Source organism: Phalacrocorax aristotelis, chromosome 2, assembly GCF_949628215.1.
Source record: "Phalacrocorax aristotelis chromosome 2, bGulAri2.1, whole genome shotgun sequence".
Taxonomy (NCBI): domain Eukaryota; kingdom Metazoa; phylum Chordata; class Aves; order Suliformes; family Phalacrocoracidae; genus Phalacrocorax; species Phalacrocorax aristotelis.
The window spans coordinates 75,512,360-75,526,975 of record NC_134277.1 but is presented as its reverse complement, the minus strand read 5'-3'; the positions used below and the strand labels follow the sequence as shown (position 1 = coordinate 75,526,975).

The 14,616-nt window shown below is 35.1% G+C and overlaps 1 protein-coding gene across 1 annotated transcript in view; it reads left to right on the top strand.

Moving 5' to 3' along the window:
• Nucleotides 1–14,616, top strand: part of EXOC2 (exocyst complex component 2) — a 134,867-nt gene that overhangs the window by 47,227 nt on the left and 73,024 nt on the right. Inside the window, exons 7-11 of the mRNA XM_075084156.1 lie at nucleotides 403–483; nucleotides 4,374–4,519; nucleotides 4,626–4,707; nucleotides 5,245–5,347; nucleotides 8,437–8,555. Coding sequence (XP_074940257.1) covers nucleotides 403–483; nucleotides 4,374–4,519; nucleotides 4,626–4,707; nucleotides 5,245–5,347; nucleotides 8,437–8,555 — 531 coding nt within the window. The remainder of the gene's footprint in view (nucleotides 1–402; nucleotides 484–4,373; nucleotides 4,520–4,625; nucleotides 4,708–5,244; nucleotides 5,348–8,436; nucleotides 8,556–14,616) is intronic.

Genomic DNA, 14,616 nt, shown 5'->3' with positions numbered 1-14,616 from the left:
TGGTAATGCCTTTTTTGGTGAGATCAGTGTAAAAACTTTGCCTTACAAAGCAAAAGTATTTTGTACTTAAATGACACCTATTTTTCAAAATAGTACCTTGAATTAACACTTGTACTACAGGATTTTTCTCTCCATGTTTTTTTTTTCCTTGGCCATTAGCATCTTATTCAAGAAGATGCAGGAAGTCTGTGTCAAAGTAATGGTTAAAATTCTGCAATGTCTGGCTCTAAGCCCTGTCCTCCACTAGACTCTGCTGCCATGAAGCATGCTTGTATTTTTTATGTCTAACAAGAAAAATAATGCTTTATTTTAAATTTTAAAAATGTTTAAAAGTGTCACTTTGATGTAATGTATTCCCACCTATTAAAATGTTCTGCATTTTAACTAGACACTTTATTCCAGCGATCCATCAAAAACTGGAAGCGGATGGAACGGAAAAAGTAGAAGGATCCATGACGCAGAAACTGGAGAATGTACTGAACAGTAAGTTTTGTCCTTCCAGCAGCAACTATTTATGGACTTTGGACTTTCTAACAAGCTTTAATATATTCCTTGGAATATGGTAGAGAGTAGAAAACAGTACAGTCTCTCTTGCCTTTTCCTGTTTGTAGTGATTTTGGGGTGTGATAATACACCTTTTGAAATAAATGGCAGCTTTTGCCATGACTTTCAGTGGTGTTTGTGATAAGGGGAATAAATGTCAAAATAAAGGAGTTAAAGCACTTTAAATGAATTCTGGTGGCGTCGCAATTTTAAGCGTACAAAACACACAGGAGCTATATGGATAGGAGATCTGCAGAAGGATGAGCAAAGCTAAATACCAGGATTGTAAGAATTTTGAGCAAAAGAGGAAAAAACCCAAATACAAACCCCTGTGTAATTCAAGGTCTAGTAACAGAATCTTTTTCATTTAATGTACTGCCATTTAGTCTATTTGGAATTAGCATTATTTTTAGAAACTTTGAAAAGCCATCAGTACTTTCTTTTCTGTTTCTCTTTATTAGCTGTAGGATTGCATTGGGAGATGGCTTGAATTTACTGCAGTTTGGTATGTGTTTCATCAGATCAAAAAAGTTACTTTTTTAATTCTGGGACTTCTGCCAAGATAATTTTACTTTGTTTCATTGTGATTTTTTTCACAGAGGAAGGGATGTTTCCCTTAGTGCTGTATCAATAAGCAGGAATGACATGCAGATAGCTGACTCAGGGTTGGAAAGTCTGAGTGTGTTTTATGAAATCAAGAAAGTGACATGGAAGTTCACTGTTTTTCTTCTCTTGTGTGAAGAAAGCAGTGACTGTATGTGTGTTTGTGTGGGGAGCACAGAGAAAGCAGGGGGTTTTGTGAACAGCTCTAGCTCCTTTTAGTAGGCATTAATTAATACTCCCAATAAAGGTATAGTTTTAACATTGTTATTCCCCCATCTTGTTGCCTGGAATGCAAAAAAAAAAAAAAAGCCAAACCAAAAAAACCCAACCAAAAACCCCCACAGAAAACTGCGCACACAATATAAAGACTACAGTGTGTGACTATGTGTGCAGAATATTTGATACATATAGGATGTAGGAGAAAAAAAGCATTTGCTGAAATTTGCCGGTGCAATCCTGGATGCTCTGTATTTATACTATGTCATGCACCAACTACAGGTTCCCTGAAGAGCACTTTGTGTGACAGATTTTAAATAAAAAAGCAAAAATTTAGGTCTGACATTTTCCTACATCCACTAATATGAGACAAACCTACCTGTAACATGTAATTGCTGTTTCATTTGAAACATGGTGGCTGAAATCTGTATGCAGGTAATGCAGATTGTCTCTTTCAAGCTGGATCTGTAGAGGAACTTGTGCCAGGCACTTCAGAGTGGTATTAAGTTTGGCTCTGCTGTGAAAAGAATTGGCTGCTTTTCTTCCCGATACTTTGCAAGTCATGATGGGTGGGAGGCAGGGAAGTAGGGATACAAGGATTTAAAAAGAGTAAATAATACTATGCAAAGTAGTTTAGGATCAAAGCTTTGTTTCTTGTCTGACCATTGAAAAGCTTCCATAATCCATGAGTAACAGGGCCTACTTTCAAAAATTACTTTGAATCTTAATTTTACATTTTTACGGACTGTAGGTAAATATTTCGAGACAGCTGGTGTTGTGAGCTTGATTACAAACTCCTCTAAGAATAAGGATGGTTTCCACAGCATCTGAATGTATGTTAAGAGTGTGCCAAATTATTGATTGAAATGGCATAGGACAGTAGAAGTAGAGTCTGGTGTTTTAGGTGGAATGATAAATGTTTGGAGTTTTTGCTAAATTGCTACATTTAGTTGCTAAACAAGCTATTAAATATACATTTATAAAAACAGAGTGTGTGCTATAATAAATTTCACAAAGAATTGTATCTTAAAGGAGGTCAGTCAAATTCTATTATGTTGGGTTTTTTGTCAGGCTCTATGAAAGACAACTGTTGGATAACTAGAGCTTTATTTTGAAGTAAAAAAATTTGCACACAGTAGATTAGTCATCTATTTTGAAAACATAGTTAGCCAATATAGGACCTGAATCTTTATCCATGGACTTCATTATTTGGGTTTAGATTATTCATCAGTAACCAAGAGATAAAGGTTGCTAATGTAGAAAGGATTTGGAAGGGTGAGGAGGGAAGAAATTTTACAATACTTAAATACTTAGACTTAAAAAGTAAGTCTAAAAAGAAAGATCCTTTTTTGCATGAAGTATTGAATTTCATTAAGACACTACTAAGTAATTTGATATATTTCAATTTCTGTGTAAAACAGAAAAAGTGCATATAGAAAAAAGTAAAATCATTCACTTTGAATTGAGGATTTCTACAGCAAATTAATTAATAAAGAGATGAAGGCATGCAGTTTTAAGCTAAAGATGGAAATCACTGTGCTATTCCTGCAGTTGTTAACTGCCTTTTAAAAACATTTGTATTTAATTTAAAAAAAAACGCTTTATGCATGTAACTTTAATTCCCGGATATAGTACGTTGCTTCTTGGCTGTTAAAAGAATGGACAAGAAACATATGAATTCAAACAAAACAAATGATACTTACTAGAAGGATTTACAAAATAAGCATTTATTATAACCTCAAGAGAAAAATCATACTTTATCAGTGGCCTGTATTTAAATGTCCAGCTAGCTGTTTTTATTGTACTTCTCCTAATGGATTAAAGTATTCTGTGCTAAATAGTATGCAGTAGAAATAGCTATCCTGACAAAACTTTTTTTTACATCAAGACTTCAAAATTTCAACAAAGTTTAAACATTATTTAGATATAACAATTATTTTACAAAGACTACTTTTAACATGAGCAGGCCACCCACAGTGTTGACTAGAGAAAATGGCATGCAAGCCACCCAGCGAGACAGATGTAATTTTTTTCATCTTTGCTTAAAGTATAGTCACTAGACCAGATAATGTAGAAACTTCTACAAGCAATGATCAAAAAGGCTAAAACAGTTCCACTTTTTTGGGGGGAAGGTTAATTAAAAATAAGTCACGAGTTGAAAGATGCAAATATTCACATGCGATGTAAATCTTCGCTACTATAAATGAAATTATATTATTCTGTGTTAGGAAGTTATCCTTATTACAAAATAAAATGCTTTTTAGTCTGACTAGAAAAGGTTTTATGGCTATATTTAATGCCCTTATTGAAGAATATTCGCAGGTAATATAGACACTTAATTGCACGAAATTGTTGACCAAGGCTTGATCCTGTATGCAGTGAAGACAGTGAGACTTTTAATGCAATGGGAAGAAAATCCGTATTCATTCTGTTACAGTGACTGGCTAGATAGACTTCTCTCAGTCATGCCATTGTCTGTGACTTAATCATTGGTACTTTTAAGTGACTCACTTAAATATCAAATATTGTTAATAATTTTTAAGGCTTAATTTGGAAGCACAAAAAAATGGCTTGTAAGACCCAGTGATAACTCTTAAAGCTATGACATTAATTAACATAATGAAATTATACTTTTCTGAAAAGAAAACTTTCTATGGTTTTTTTCCATATCCTGAGATGCATAATTTAGTTGTAAAATGTAGATCTGGAGCCAAAGCAAACTATAAAATATCTCCAGCGAAGCTAAGCATTTGAAATAGGAAAGAGTGATTGTTTTTAATTGCACAGGGGTCTTACCACATTGAAATGCTAAGTGGCTTACTTTCAAATAGTATTTCATCAGTTGCAAAATGTTAACCCAGTTCAACAAAAAAAAAGTATAAGAATTGAGCAATAATTACTCATTTGCTGTAGAAAAACTTGAATGACTCATTAAAATGAAGAAAATCTGTATGTCATTTGAGCTGATTGCTTACTCTACTTTTTCTTATTTTCATCCTTTTTTAAAATAGGAGCCAGTAACACAGCAGATACCCTGTTCCAAGAAGTGCTGGGTCGCAAGGACAAAGCTGATTCAACGAGGAATGCGCTTAATGTTCTTCAGCGTTTTAAATTTCTTTTCAACCTTCCCTTGAATATTGAAAGAAATATCCAGAAGGTATAATCCTTTAAAAATACTTTTCTATTTGCTGAAATTAGTGTGTTACCTTTTTCTTGACAAAGCTAAATGTTTGTTTGTGTGTGTGTGGCTTTTTTTTTTTTAGGGTGATTACGATGTGGTTATTAATGACTATGAAAAAGCCAAGTCACTCTTTGGAAAGACAGAGGTTCAAGTATTCAAAAAATGTAAGATACGGGTTCACTTTTGTTTTGGGGGGTTTTTTGGTTTTTGGTGGTTTTTTTGTTGGTTTTTTTTTTTTAAACGTAAAGGCTGAAAAGCACATAGTAGTCTAGAGAGCTTTATGTGGGTTTTTTATGGACTTTAAGCCATAAAAAATTATGGATTTATAGGAACCAATTACTCTAAGCAATATTTCTGGCAAGTTTTTCTGAGTGAGGTATATACTACAAAATGTGAAATCACAGACAATTTTATTTATTAAGGCTTGGTATTACTGGACATAAAAAAAAAGGTTGCCATAATTAAAATGTAGTTTCAGGTATCTCTCACTGGCATATTGTTGGAAAGACTTCAAAGTACAATTCTCTGTTTTTGTAGAACTGTCGTATACAAAATTTTCAGATGTGGCTTGTTATAAAATAAGTTATATTGATTTCTACATGAACTCCAGAAGTGTCTGATGTACTAGAAAACTAACATAACTTTCAGTTCATGCCACTATACTGAAGACACACATTGGATTTATTTCCCCTCCTTCCTAGATTATGCTGAAGTTGAAACCAGAATCGAAGCTTTAAGAGAACTTCTGTTGGATAAGCTGCTTGAAACTCCATCAACATTGCATGATCAGAAACGTTATATAAGGTAATAATTTGACTAGTGTCTTCATCAGACATATAGTGTTAGATGTGTATTTAAGTCTGTTTCCTAAATAAGGTAATGACTATTTTTACTATGGTTTAAATACTAATTTTAAAGCTGTAAGTAGAGCATTTTGAGATTTTATGATTATATAAAGAATGGAAATGGATTGGGTTTTGATTGTTTATTGAGTGATTGAAAAACAGTTCTGGAATGAGAACAACTTAAAGGATAATTGAGATTGAATTTAATTGATTAAAATCTTTAAGGCATGTTTAGATTCTGTTGCTTCCTCTAAACCATCATATTGCAAGCTGTGTCTGAAAAGATCACTCAGGGGTTGAATATCTCAAAATAGATTCCTTATTAACTTGTCTTCCACTTCAGTTTGGCTTGGTGTTGAAATGGAATCATCCTGAGTCAGATAATAGGGAGGTTTTAATCCAGGCTATCGTTTAAATATGGCTTTGGCTCCTTTTATAAAGGAACTACATTATTAGGCTGAGTAATATCTCATGAACATGAACCAGTTCCCCAGTTTTCATTGAAATTCCTAGATTTTCTGTTAATCACAAAGCTGATGTTGAAGTCTCTTGTAGGCACACTGACATGAGTTGCTTCGACCTTCTACTGGTAGACTTTAACTTGCTTTACAGTCCTTGGAGTCACACTTTAGAGTGCTCTGGCATATTTGATGACTTGACTTAAAAAGCTTTTGCGTTTTGGACGTTATTAGGGCTCCTAGTGTGGCTTCACATTCTCAGAGTTTTTTTCAGTTATTTTAAAATATGTAGGCCAAATGCACTGTGCAAGGAGCATTCTTAAAGTTCTGACACCTGTGTGAGGACTTTCATGTTTTGTATGATCACCAGGCCCAGTCTGACAGGACAAGGTGCAGTATTGGTATCTTAGGTCCCTTTACATTATGTTAGTTTGAGGACAGTGACCAGTGTACATCTAAATAGAGTGTTTCTCATTCTTCTGGGTGCTATATGAATATTGACTATTTATTGGAACTGCATTTTAAGGTAAGTAGTTAAGCATTTTTAGTCTCTGAAGAAGGCAGTACTGTTTCCTTTCTACGTCAGTCTTGAAAACCTTAAAGAGCAGCTTCTTTGTCTAAGCTGGGTCCTATGACCACTTCTAAGGATTCTTTTGAAGAATCACAATTGTGTGTTTTATTCTGGGATTTTGGAGTTTGGTTGGGTTGGGTGTTGAGTTTTTTTGTTTGTTAGGGTTGGTTTTTTTTGCTTGCTTGGTTTGGTTTTGTTTTGGGTGGTTGGTTTTTTGTTCCCCCCTCACCCCAGCCCCTTAGCTTGTAGTATCAAATCTTTAAAAATATCCTGGCCTGTGTTAAAGCAGACTGTGTTAATTTAACTACCAAATGTATTCCACGTGTAGAACAGTATAATAAAGGAGAGCAGGGAGTGGACAAATGTGGAATAATCTAGTTGTAATAAATTAATTTAATCACTCTGTATGCTGGGATTCTGTTAGTTTCACTACTCTAGATATGGTAATGTGGTTATACTAGTGTAAATTTTCTGGAGGCAAGGTGTGAAGAAAGCTTTCTTCAGAGCACTTCAGCTAAAAGGAAATTAACAAAATCCTAAATGTAAAATTATTTGCATAAAACCTGCTATTTTTGAGGATTTTTTTTCTTCCTTGATATGTTTGTTATGTGTGTCTCCAATATCTAAAGCTGAGCAAGACCTGAAATACTATGGTTTTCCCCCTCAGATATTCAGTGTTTATAGTTAGGCTTCAATTCATATTCTCGTCTTATTTGTTATGGTATTTACACTGATAATTATTTTATACTGTTCAGAGACAGTTTACCATATCACATAACAGCCAAGTAGATGTATCTTTTTCCAAAAACTGTGGTAATTATTTTTTTATTAGTTTTTGTGTCTAAGCAAAGACTAAAGTCTCCCTTAACACTGAGGAGGGACTTGAGCTCATAATTTATAAATGTCACCCTGTCAAAATGGTTGGTTGTATAATGTTCTTGTCCATCCAATCAATCCTACTTTGACAGTTTGTTTTTTTTGTTCAAGTACTGCGGACCGTTCTCAAAGACGACAGAATTTTGTAACACAGTCCTAATTAACATTAGGTATTATTGTAGTAATACAGCTTTTGTGAAGGAGTTAAACATTCCCTGTGCTGCTTAACATAATAAATCAGTGTACTTCAATTTGAGCATCTTGAATTTTTGAATCTGTGCTGAGTCTCATTAATGCAGAATGTAATGGAGTGCATTAGAGTAGCTACTGCTTTTTGCAAATACTCTTTTGAAAGTACTGTTGTGGGACAGTGTTGAATGCCGTGTGTTAGATTATATTACTTCTGTGTTCTCTCTGAAATCACAACAGCAGGCTTCTAATGCTCCTCTCTCCCTGAAAGACAGAGTGTGTTTTGCTTCCTCATATTAAAAGCCCCAATTTTTTTCATTATCTCTCCCCGCCTTTTTGGTTTTTTTTCTCCCAGACTGTGAGTGCACATCCTAATAAAAAAAAAAAAAAAACAACCAAACAAACAAAAATCAGCCAAACATAAAAACCCCACAGGAGCTTGATTTATATTTGTTTGTGCAGGTGTGTGCTAAAATTATTGAGCTGCCAAAAATTAATTCCTTCTGTACTTACTTGGTAAGGTTACATGATGATACAATCAGGACGTATAAAGTGGGAAGAAAAATACCATATTTTATGTACTTGAGATGTCATCACTGATTCCAAGTGAAACATGAAGAACTGAGTTGCAACCTTGGCAAATAGAGCTTTGTTTCCAAAGTACTTTACTAGAGCACAACTGAAAATACATATTAATGTGGTATTAAATATATATGGTTTTGTTTATTGTACAAGGTTTTTTGGAGGAATTTTGCTTCACTAAATGAGGAAGGGAGAATGCAAAGCTTGTGTTTGCATTGGCTATGAGTGTATCTTAACAACTATCCTTGAATTTTTAAAATTATGTAAAAAAAAAAAAAAGAAAAAAGTATTTCTTGGTACATCTTTGGTCTGTTTTAATGAGGCCTTCAGTATGTCAAGTCAGAGCTGTGATTTTTGGACTGGGTTTTACAGATATCTTTCTGATCTTCATGCGCCTGGGGACCCTGCTTGGCAGTGCATTGGTGCTCAACATCAGTGGATTCTGCAGCTCATGCACAACTGTAAGGAGAGCTATATTAAAGAACAAAAAGGCAAGGATGTATTTTTGCTTTATATATATATTTGACACTTAGGAATTTGGCTTTGCCTTTTATTTGACAAGTTTTAACATACAAATGAAATTTGGGGTTTTTTCCCATCAATTTTGATAGCCTTTTACAAAGATGAATATTGACTTCTGTTTTTTTATTTATTCTATTATAAAAACAAAACAGCAGTTGGAGTTTTCTTTTTGTTTAACTTATAACTTTTAAGCTCTTTACATGTGGAAAAGCAGTAAATTTCAATCATTTATCTGAAGTTTACTGTCCTCTGGGAATACTTTGAGGTCACATGAAGTTTGGGTTGTTGTCTGAATCTGCCAGTTAGATTTCTTTGTCACAAGATAGGCCGTTAGTATATGGATATGCAGGGCACTGGGAGATGGTGGTCTTGATATGTAGTGAATGATAACATGGTGTTCTCTTGCTCTTTGTGTGCAGTTTCAAAATTCAGATTACACTGTCTGGGCACAGACCTGTGAGTTGCACAAATAAGATATTTAGATGATGTTATATTAAGACCAAGATGAATACTTGGTTGTATTGTCTTTGTCTTTGCCAGTGTTGCTCCTCAAAGAAAGGTGTGCTCATAGGTATTGCTTTCAGGTGTGGCAGCAACTTAGCTACCAGTTAATGTGATCTATCACATTAGCTATTTTCTAAAGGGACTAGGTGGAAGGCTATTGGCCTGGTATTTCTAGTAGTAAAATCTGAAAACTGGATTTTTAAATTAGAAAATGACAAGTAGTGCCTTGTTTCTCTAGAAGTCTTACCGAGTTTGCTGCTGTTTCTGAAATGAATAGACATACTGCAATCTGGCCTCTCTTGGCTTATAGGTAACTCCCATGTTTAGTGCTAGTGCATGTATATCCCAAACCAAATAATGTGTTATTTTCTGAGAAACCACAAGAATTTTACTGAGTTGGAACTGCTGCAGAAATATGCTGTAAAATTGCTACAGGAGGCTTAAACTCTTTAGGAGAGGTTACGACATCAGGTATAGAGTTCACAGGGTGCGTTGCATAGGACAGTGATGTCAGTAGGTTTTAGCTTAAAGCATGCACAGACCATCTTTGTTCCACAACATGGTGTGGAGTGCTGTGGGACCAGTCGGAACACCAGCTTGGTTTCTTGGCCTTTTGGTCAAAATTTGGAACATTTCCAGAACCTTCTTACCTTCCTTCCTCTTCAGTATCCTGAGATGCCACCACCCACCCACCCCTGCCCCAAACATACAGCTATCAGGAGCAAAACTCGCTTGTAAAAACAGCCACGATGAACAATTCTAAGCTTTCCTTTTCTATGCTCACTTGTAGATGCTGTATAGCCATCTCGTGGCTTCTAAGCAGATAGTAAGTGCTCAAGGCTTTTTTTTGTTGTAGCAGTCTATATAATTTTGATATGCATGCTCCAGTAAAAGAATCGAAAATGCGTCTAAATTCCTAGGCTTGTCTTGAAAATCTCAAACTGTTCAGTGTTTTTCTTGCAACAGATCTGCTTACCTCAGCCTTGATATCAAAGGGGCTGTTACGTTAGCAGCTTTGTTTGACTCACAGAAGAGGGAATGTAAATAACTTGAATGCCCAGTATGTATGAATAGTTAAAAACTTAGTGCATATATGAAACAAATGCTAATATATTATCGCAGTTATTAAAGAGATCATCAAATTTCAGTAGTTTTCTTACAGCCTTTTATGTAGTCCTTACTAATGTAGTTTTTGTACAGCTTATAAGATACTCAAGAATTGATCCTAGTTGATGGAATTTCTCACTTAGTATCTATTATGGCAAAGGAAGGTTGCTAAACGTGGTTTTTCCTTTCATAGATCTTTAATTTTGGCATATGCCAGACAGGAGAAGGGAAAAAGAAAACTTGGAAGAATTGTTATTAACTGCTAAGTAGAACAATGCTGATTGTGATCAGAGACATGGAATGTATTTTAATCTTCTTTAATAGTTGTATGTTTTTCACACAGGAAAGGTGTGGGCTTTGACTTGTAGATATCAAATTGGTTAGCAAGACTTTGAGGAATATAATCACCTTCAATAAGTCAAATGTGGTTTATATGTTCATAAATTCACAGGCTATTTTTGGGAGAAAATATTAATACATTTTCAAACATTAAAGTCCTCCACTTAAAACACGCTTCCAAAAGAGATTATTTTGTATGTCAAGCATTTGGAGGAAGAGGAGAGTCATAAGGTTGATATTGTGCACAATTTTTCATCTGAGTTTGTGCCAAAGCATTTTGCTGCTGTTTTATTAGTTTTCAACACAGAACTGTGCCCCGAGTCATTACACATGAATTTTACTACCCAAAATGTATTTGGAATTAGACAAAAGCCTTTGCTTTTCTTACCTGGAAAAGTCTTTGTTGAAAACTGTAGAGACATTCTGGACAGGATTTTTGTAGCTGATTGTCAAACAGTAAATATTATAAAATAATTTATTTGCTGGATATGATGTATTCAGGAAGGTAAGGTTAACATTGCAATTATTTGCTAAACAAGCTAAACCCCAGACTTAAGTGAATTCTAAGGAGAACTTATTCCAAATTCAGTCACTGATATGACAAGCCAACAGTGTACTTTGTGTGGCAAAATTGTTGCAGTCGTCTCCATACTGCTAGGAGGTTGACCCTTTAGTCATTACAACTGAAATAATTTCATTTTCTTATATAGAAATAGCGTCTTCTCCTATCTTGAAGAGATTTAGTGACATATTATCTCATTCAGGCCACTAGTAATGACAGTCAGGACAAATCCCCAATATTGATAAGAAGTAAATCTACTTTTCTATGTCCTCTGTAGGTTCCTTATTTTTGTCTGATAATTGCTCTCTTGTTAGTAACTGTACTTTCAAGGCTCTCCTAAGCACAGGTGAAGAGTGGAGTGTGCTAATACCCATGTGAGATGGTTGAAGGTGCTATCAGAAAATTGTGTATTAGAGATGTATTTAAATACATGGGTTTTTGGGGTTTATGCCCAAGTACGTATTTTTTATCAAAATGTGAAATGTGAAATCTTCACTCTCAGTAGTACTATCACATGAAAATGTTGTGTGGGTTTTGTTGGTTTTTTTTTAAAAAAAAAAGACTGTGCTTGGATATTATTAGAGATTAACTCTATTTTGTAGAAATACTCTGCAGTTATAAGCATGTCCTAGAACTGTGAAATATCATAGTGTAGTACAATCTCTGATGCAGCCTGAAAGAAGAAACTGGCAAGTTTACAAGGCTGTAATGGTCTTTGAGTTCTCTCCTGGAATTTGTTTCAGGGGTTAGCAGAAGTCCTATGTGTTTCAAATACCGTCTGTTTTCAGTTATCCAACTGTATTAAGATTCTTTCCAAAAACGGAAAGGTATATCAAGCTATGCTAAGCTTTGTCAGATAATTCGGCCGTGTGGCTTAAAGGGTGACAACTACCAACAGCAAATTATTCAGCTGAATGTTTCCTTTGATTTTAATAGATCAGATTACTGCATCTTTTATAATTAATAGTGATGATTAGCTAATTGGTTGCAGTTATTTCAACAGGTACAGGTAGGATGGGGCATTTTCTCAAGTTCTGTCTATAAAGTACTTTAAAGCAGCGTTTTGGAGTGTATTTCCCTTGAAGAATATCTCTGTATGTGTATTAACATGCAGTTTCCTCTCAGTTTTAAACAATGTGTTGGTTTGCTCATTAGTCTTGAATTAGGTAGATCAATGTTTCATTACGTGCTTAGATATAGCTGTTGTTACTCACCCATCATTGCCTTTAGCCTATCTATCACTTGCTCTGTATAGCCATAGCAGAGCTTCCTCATTTGTGAGGCTAAAAAAAAAAATGCAGACAGATTATGAGAAACTGATAGAATCCAAACCCACATGTTTTAAGGAGTGAGTGAATATGCCTATATGACAGCAGGTCAGAATCTTTCCAGCTCTGAAGTGTGAGCTGCTGGGACAAAGAGACCAAAAAGCATAGCCAAAGTCATAGTGGAAGCATGAGGCAGTACTCGGGGATGCCCAAATCATAAAGCTCCTGTGCTCATGTCCTTATGTTGAGCCGTTCTCTTGCTTCACTGATGGCCAGATTCTTCCATTAGAGGTGCAGCTGTAGATACAGGACCTACATGCAACTAGCTGGAGCTCTAGCTCTTCTGGCGTAGTGATGCTTGTAAATACATGGATTTATTAACTTCTTATGTATTCTACGTAATGTTCATCTGCCCTACTAATGGAATAAGCAGTTGTGCTCTTCTAGTTAAAAAGAAAAACCAAACCTTTTATGATTATGAAGTTATTTCCTGAAGCATTGATGGATTTCTTTTAAATATCTGATTGCATTCCACTGTTGCTGCCTGCTGGAAGGACCTGAAGTAGGTAAAGGCAGTTTACTGCTGTTACTTAGTATATAGATATGTTAGAGAAAGGAGATGCATGAGACTGAATAGACAGGAAAAAGGGGGTTTTTGAAGGATATGAATACAAACCTTAACATGGAAAGTACCATGCTCCCTCAAAACAGTATTTCTTAAATCTCTAGCAAGAGATAGTTGAATGATTAGAATTGTGCTGATATTTTATGCCTTGTATTGGCTAAAGTCTGAATTGCTTCTTTTGAACTTTGAACTTATGATTTGTGGAAGTCTGGGGACTTTCAAACCTGGGACCTGGATAGTCAATGGTTTCCTTCAATTATGATTTTACACATTTATAATTTTTAACTTTACTTGGCAATTCCCCTATTATTAGGGAATAATTGTAGTTTTTCAATAGGGTTTATGCTTCCCAGACTTGCTGGAGTACAGGAAACATGGAGGATATAATGACATAAAATGCAGTGAAAATAAATGTAAATAAATGAGGTTTAGTTTAAAATTTGCCTGGGACACTGGGTAGATAGCCAAAATGAGTTAAGCAATGGGATTCTTAATGTGAATATCAGGGAAAGAAACTATGGAGGCTAAGACTGTTTTCTGTGTGGCCAATGGTTATTTGCTTAGACTTAAATAGTGGCTTAGTAGGCTTCATGATCCTTTGAGCTAAAATGGATAGGGACTCTAATCCAGTTATTGTCAAACTGACTGAAAAAGTCTTCGTTTCTTAACAGGTCTTTCTGAGATATGTAACATTATTGTAAATAAGCTATCTATTAATACCCTTTAGAAACTAAAACTATAAATGGAAATGCTAACACAGTTTTAGTGTGATTTTTTTCTGCTGCCCTTTTTGGGTTGCAAAATATAGAATGCACAACTTATTAAAGTTCCCAACATGGAGGCAGTTCTCGAAACTGGAGTATACTAGTTCTGTCATTGTGATTTTTGTTGTAGTTCTTATTGCTGGAAAAAAGTATAGTTTTTGCAGCACTCAGAATATGATGCACAGCTCTCCTGAGGTAAAAACTACACAGGGTTTTTCTGTGCTGGAGTAACAGCAGCTGTACATAGTGTGAAGGAGAGAGATGGATGCTTAGACCACGTTGGTCTTTCTTCTGTGCCACACTGAGATTCTATTCACCTTGCAATGAATGATCCATCTTTGTTAGATCAGACAGGCCGGCAAGGCTTGTGTCAAAAGGGCCTTTTCAATTTGTTATCCTAGCAGCTGGTTCTCTTCCATTGCCTTTGCTTACTGTACATCTGGAAGAAGACTTCTTGCAGCTGGGAGCCATTTCACGTCTAAACCACATCCCCTGTCCATAGCAGAAATACCCTTTTGACAGCAGATGTCAAGCAAACCCTTAATGGGTTATTAATTAAAAAAAAATTAATCAGTACAAAATTTGACACTGGATTTGTTTTCCTCTTTTACCACCTGTATCTGTAACTTTGCTGTTATTTAAAATTTTTTTTCGTAGAATCTGACAGGTTCAGAAGTGCGGGGGTCATTCTTATGTAATACTTTAAATAATATCTAAAGTATTATAAAGACAGTAAATATCGTGATTAAAAAGCAGCACAGGTAGTTGTAAACAAAATTGGAAAGATTAGTACTACTGAATATAAAGTGAAACTCTTCTGTGGCCAGAATTTTACCTTGGTGTCTGCTCTTGCCTTTTAAG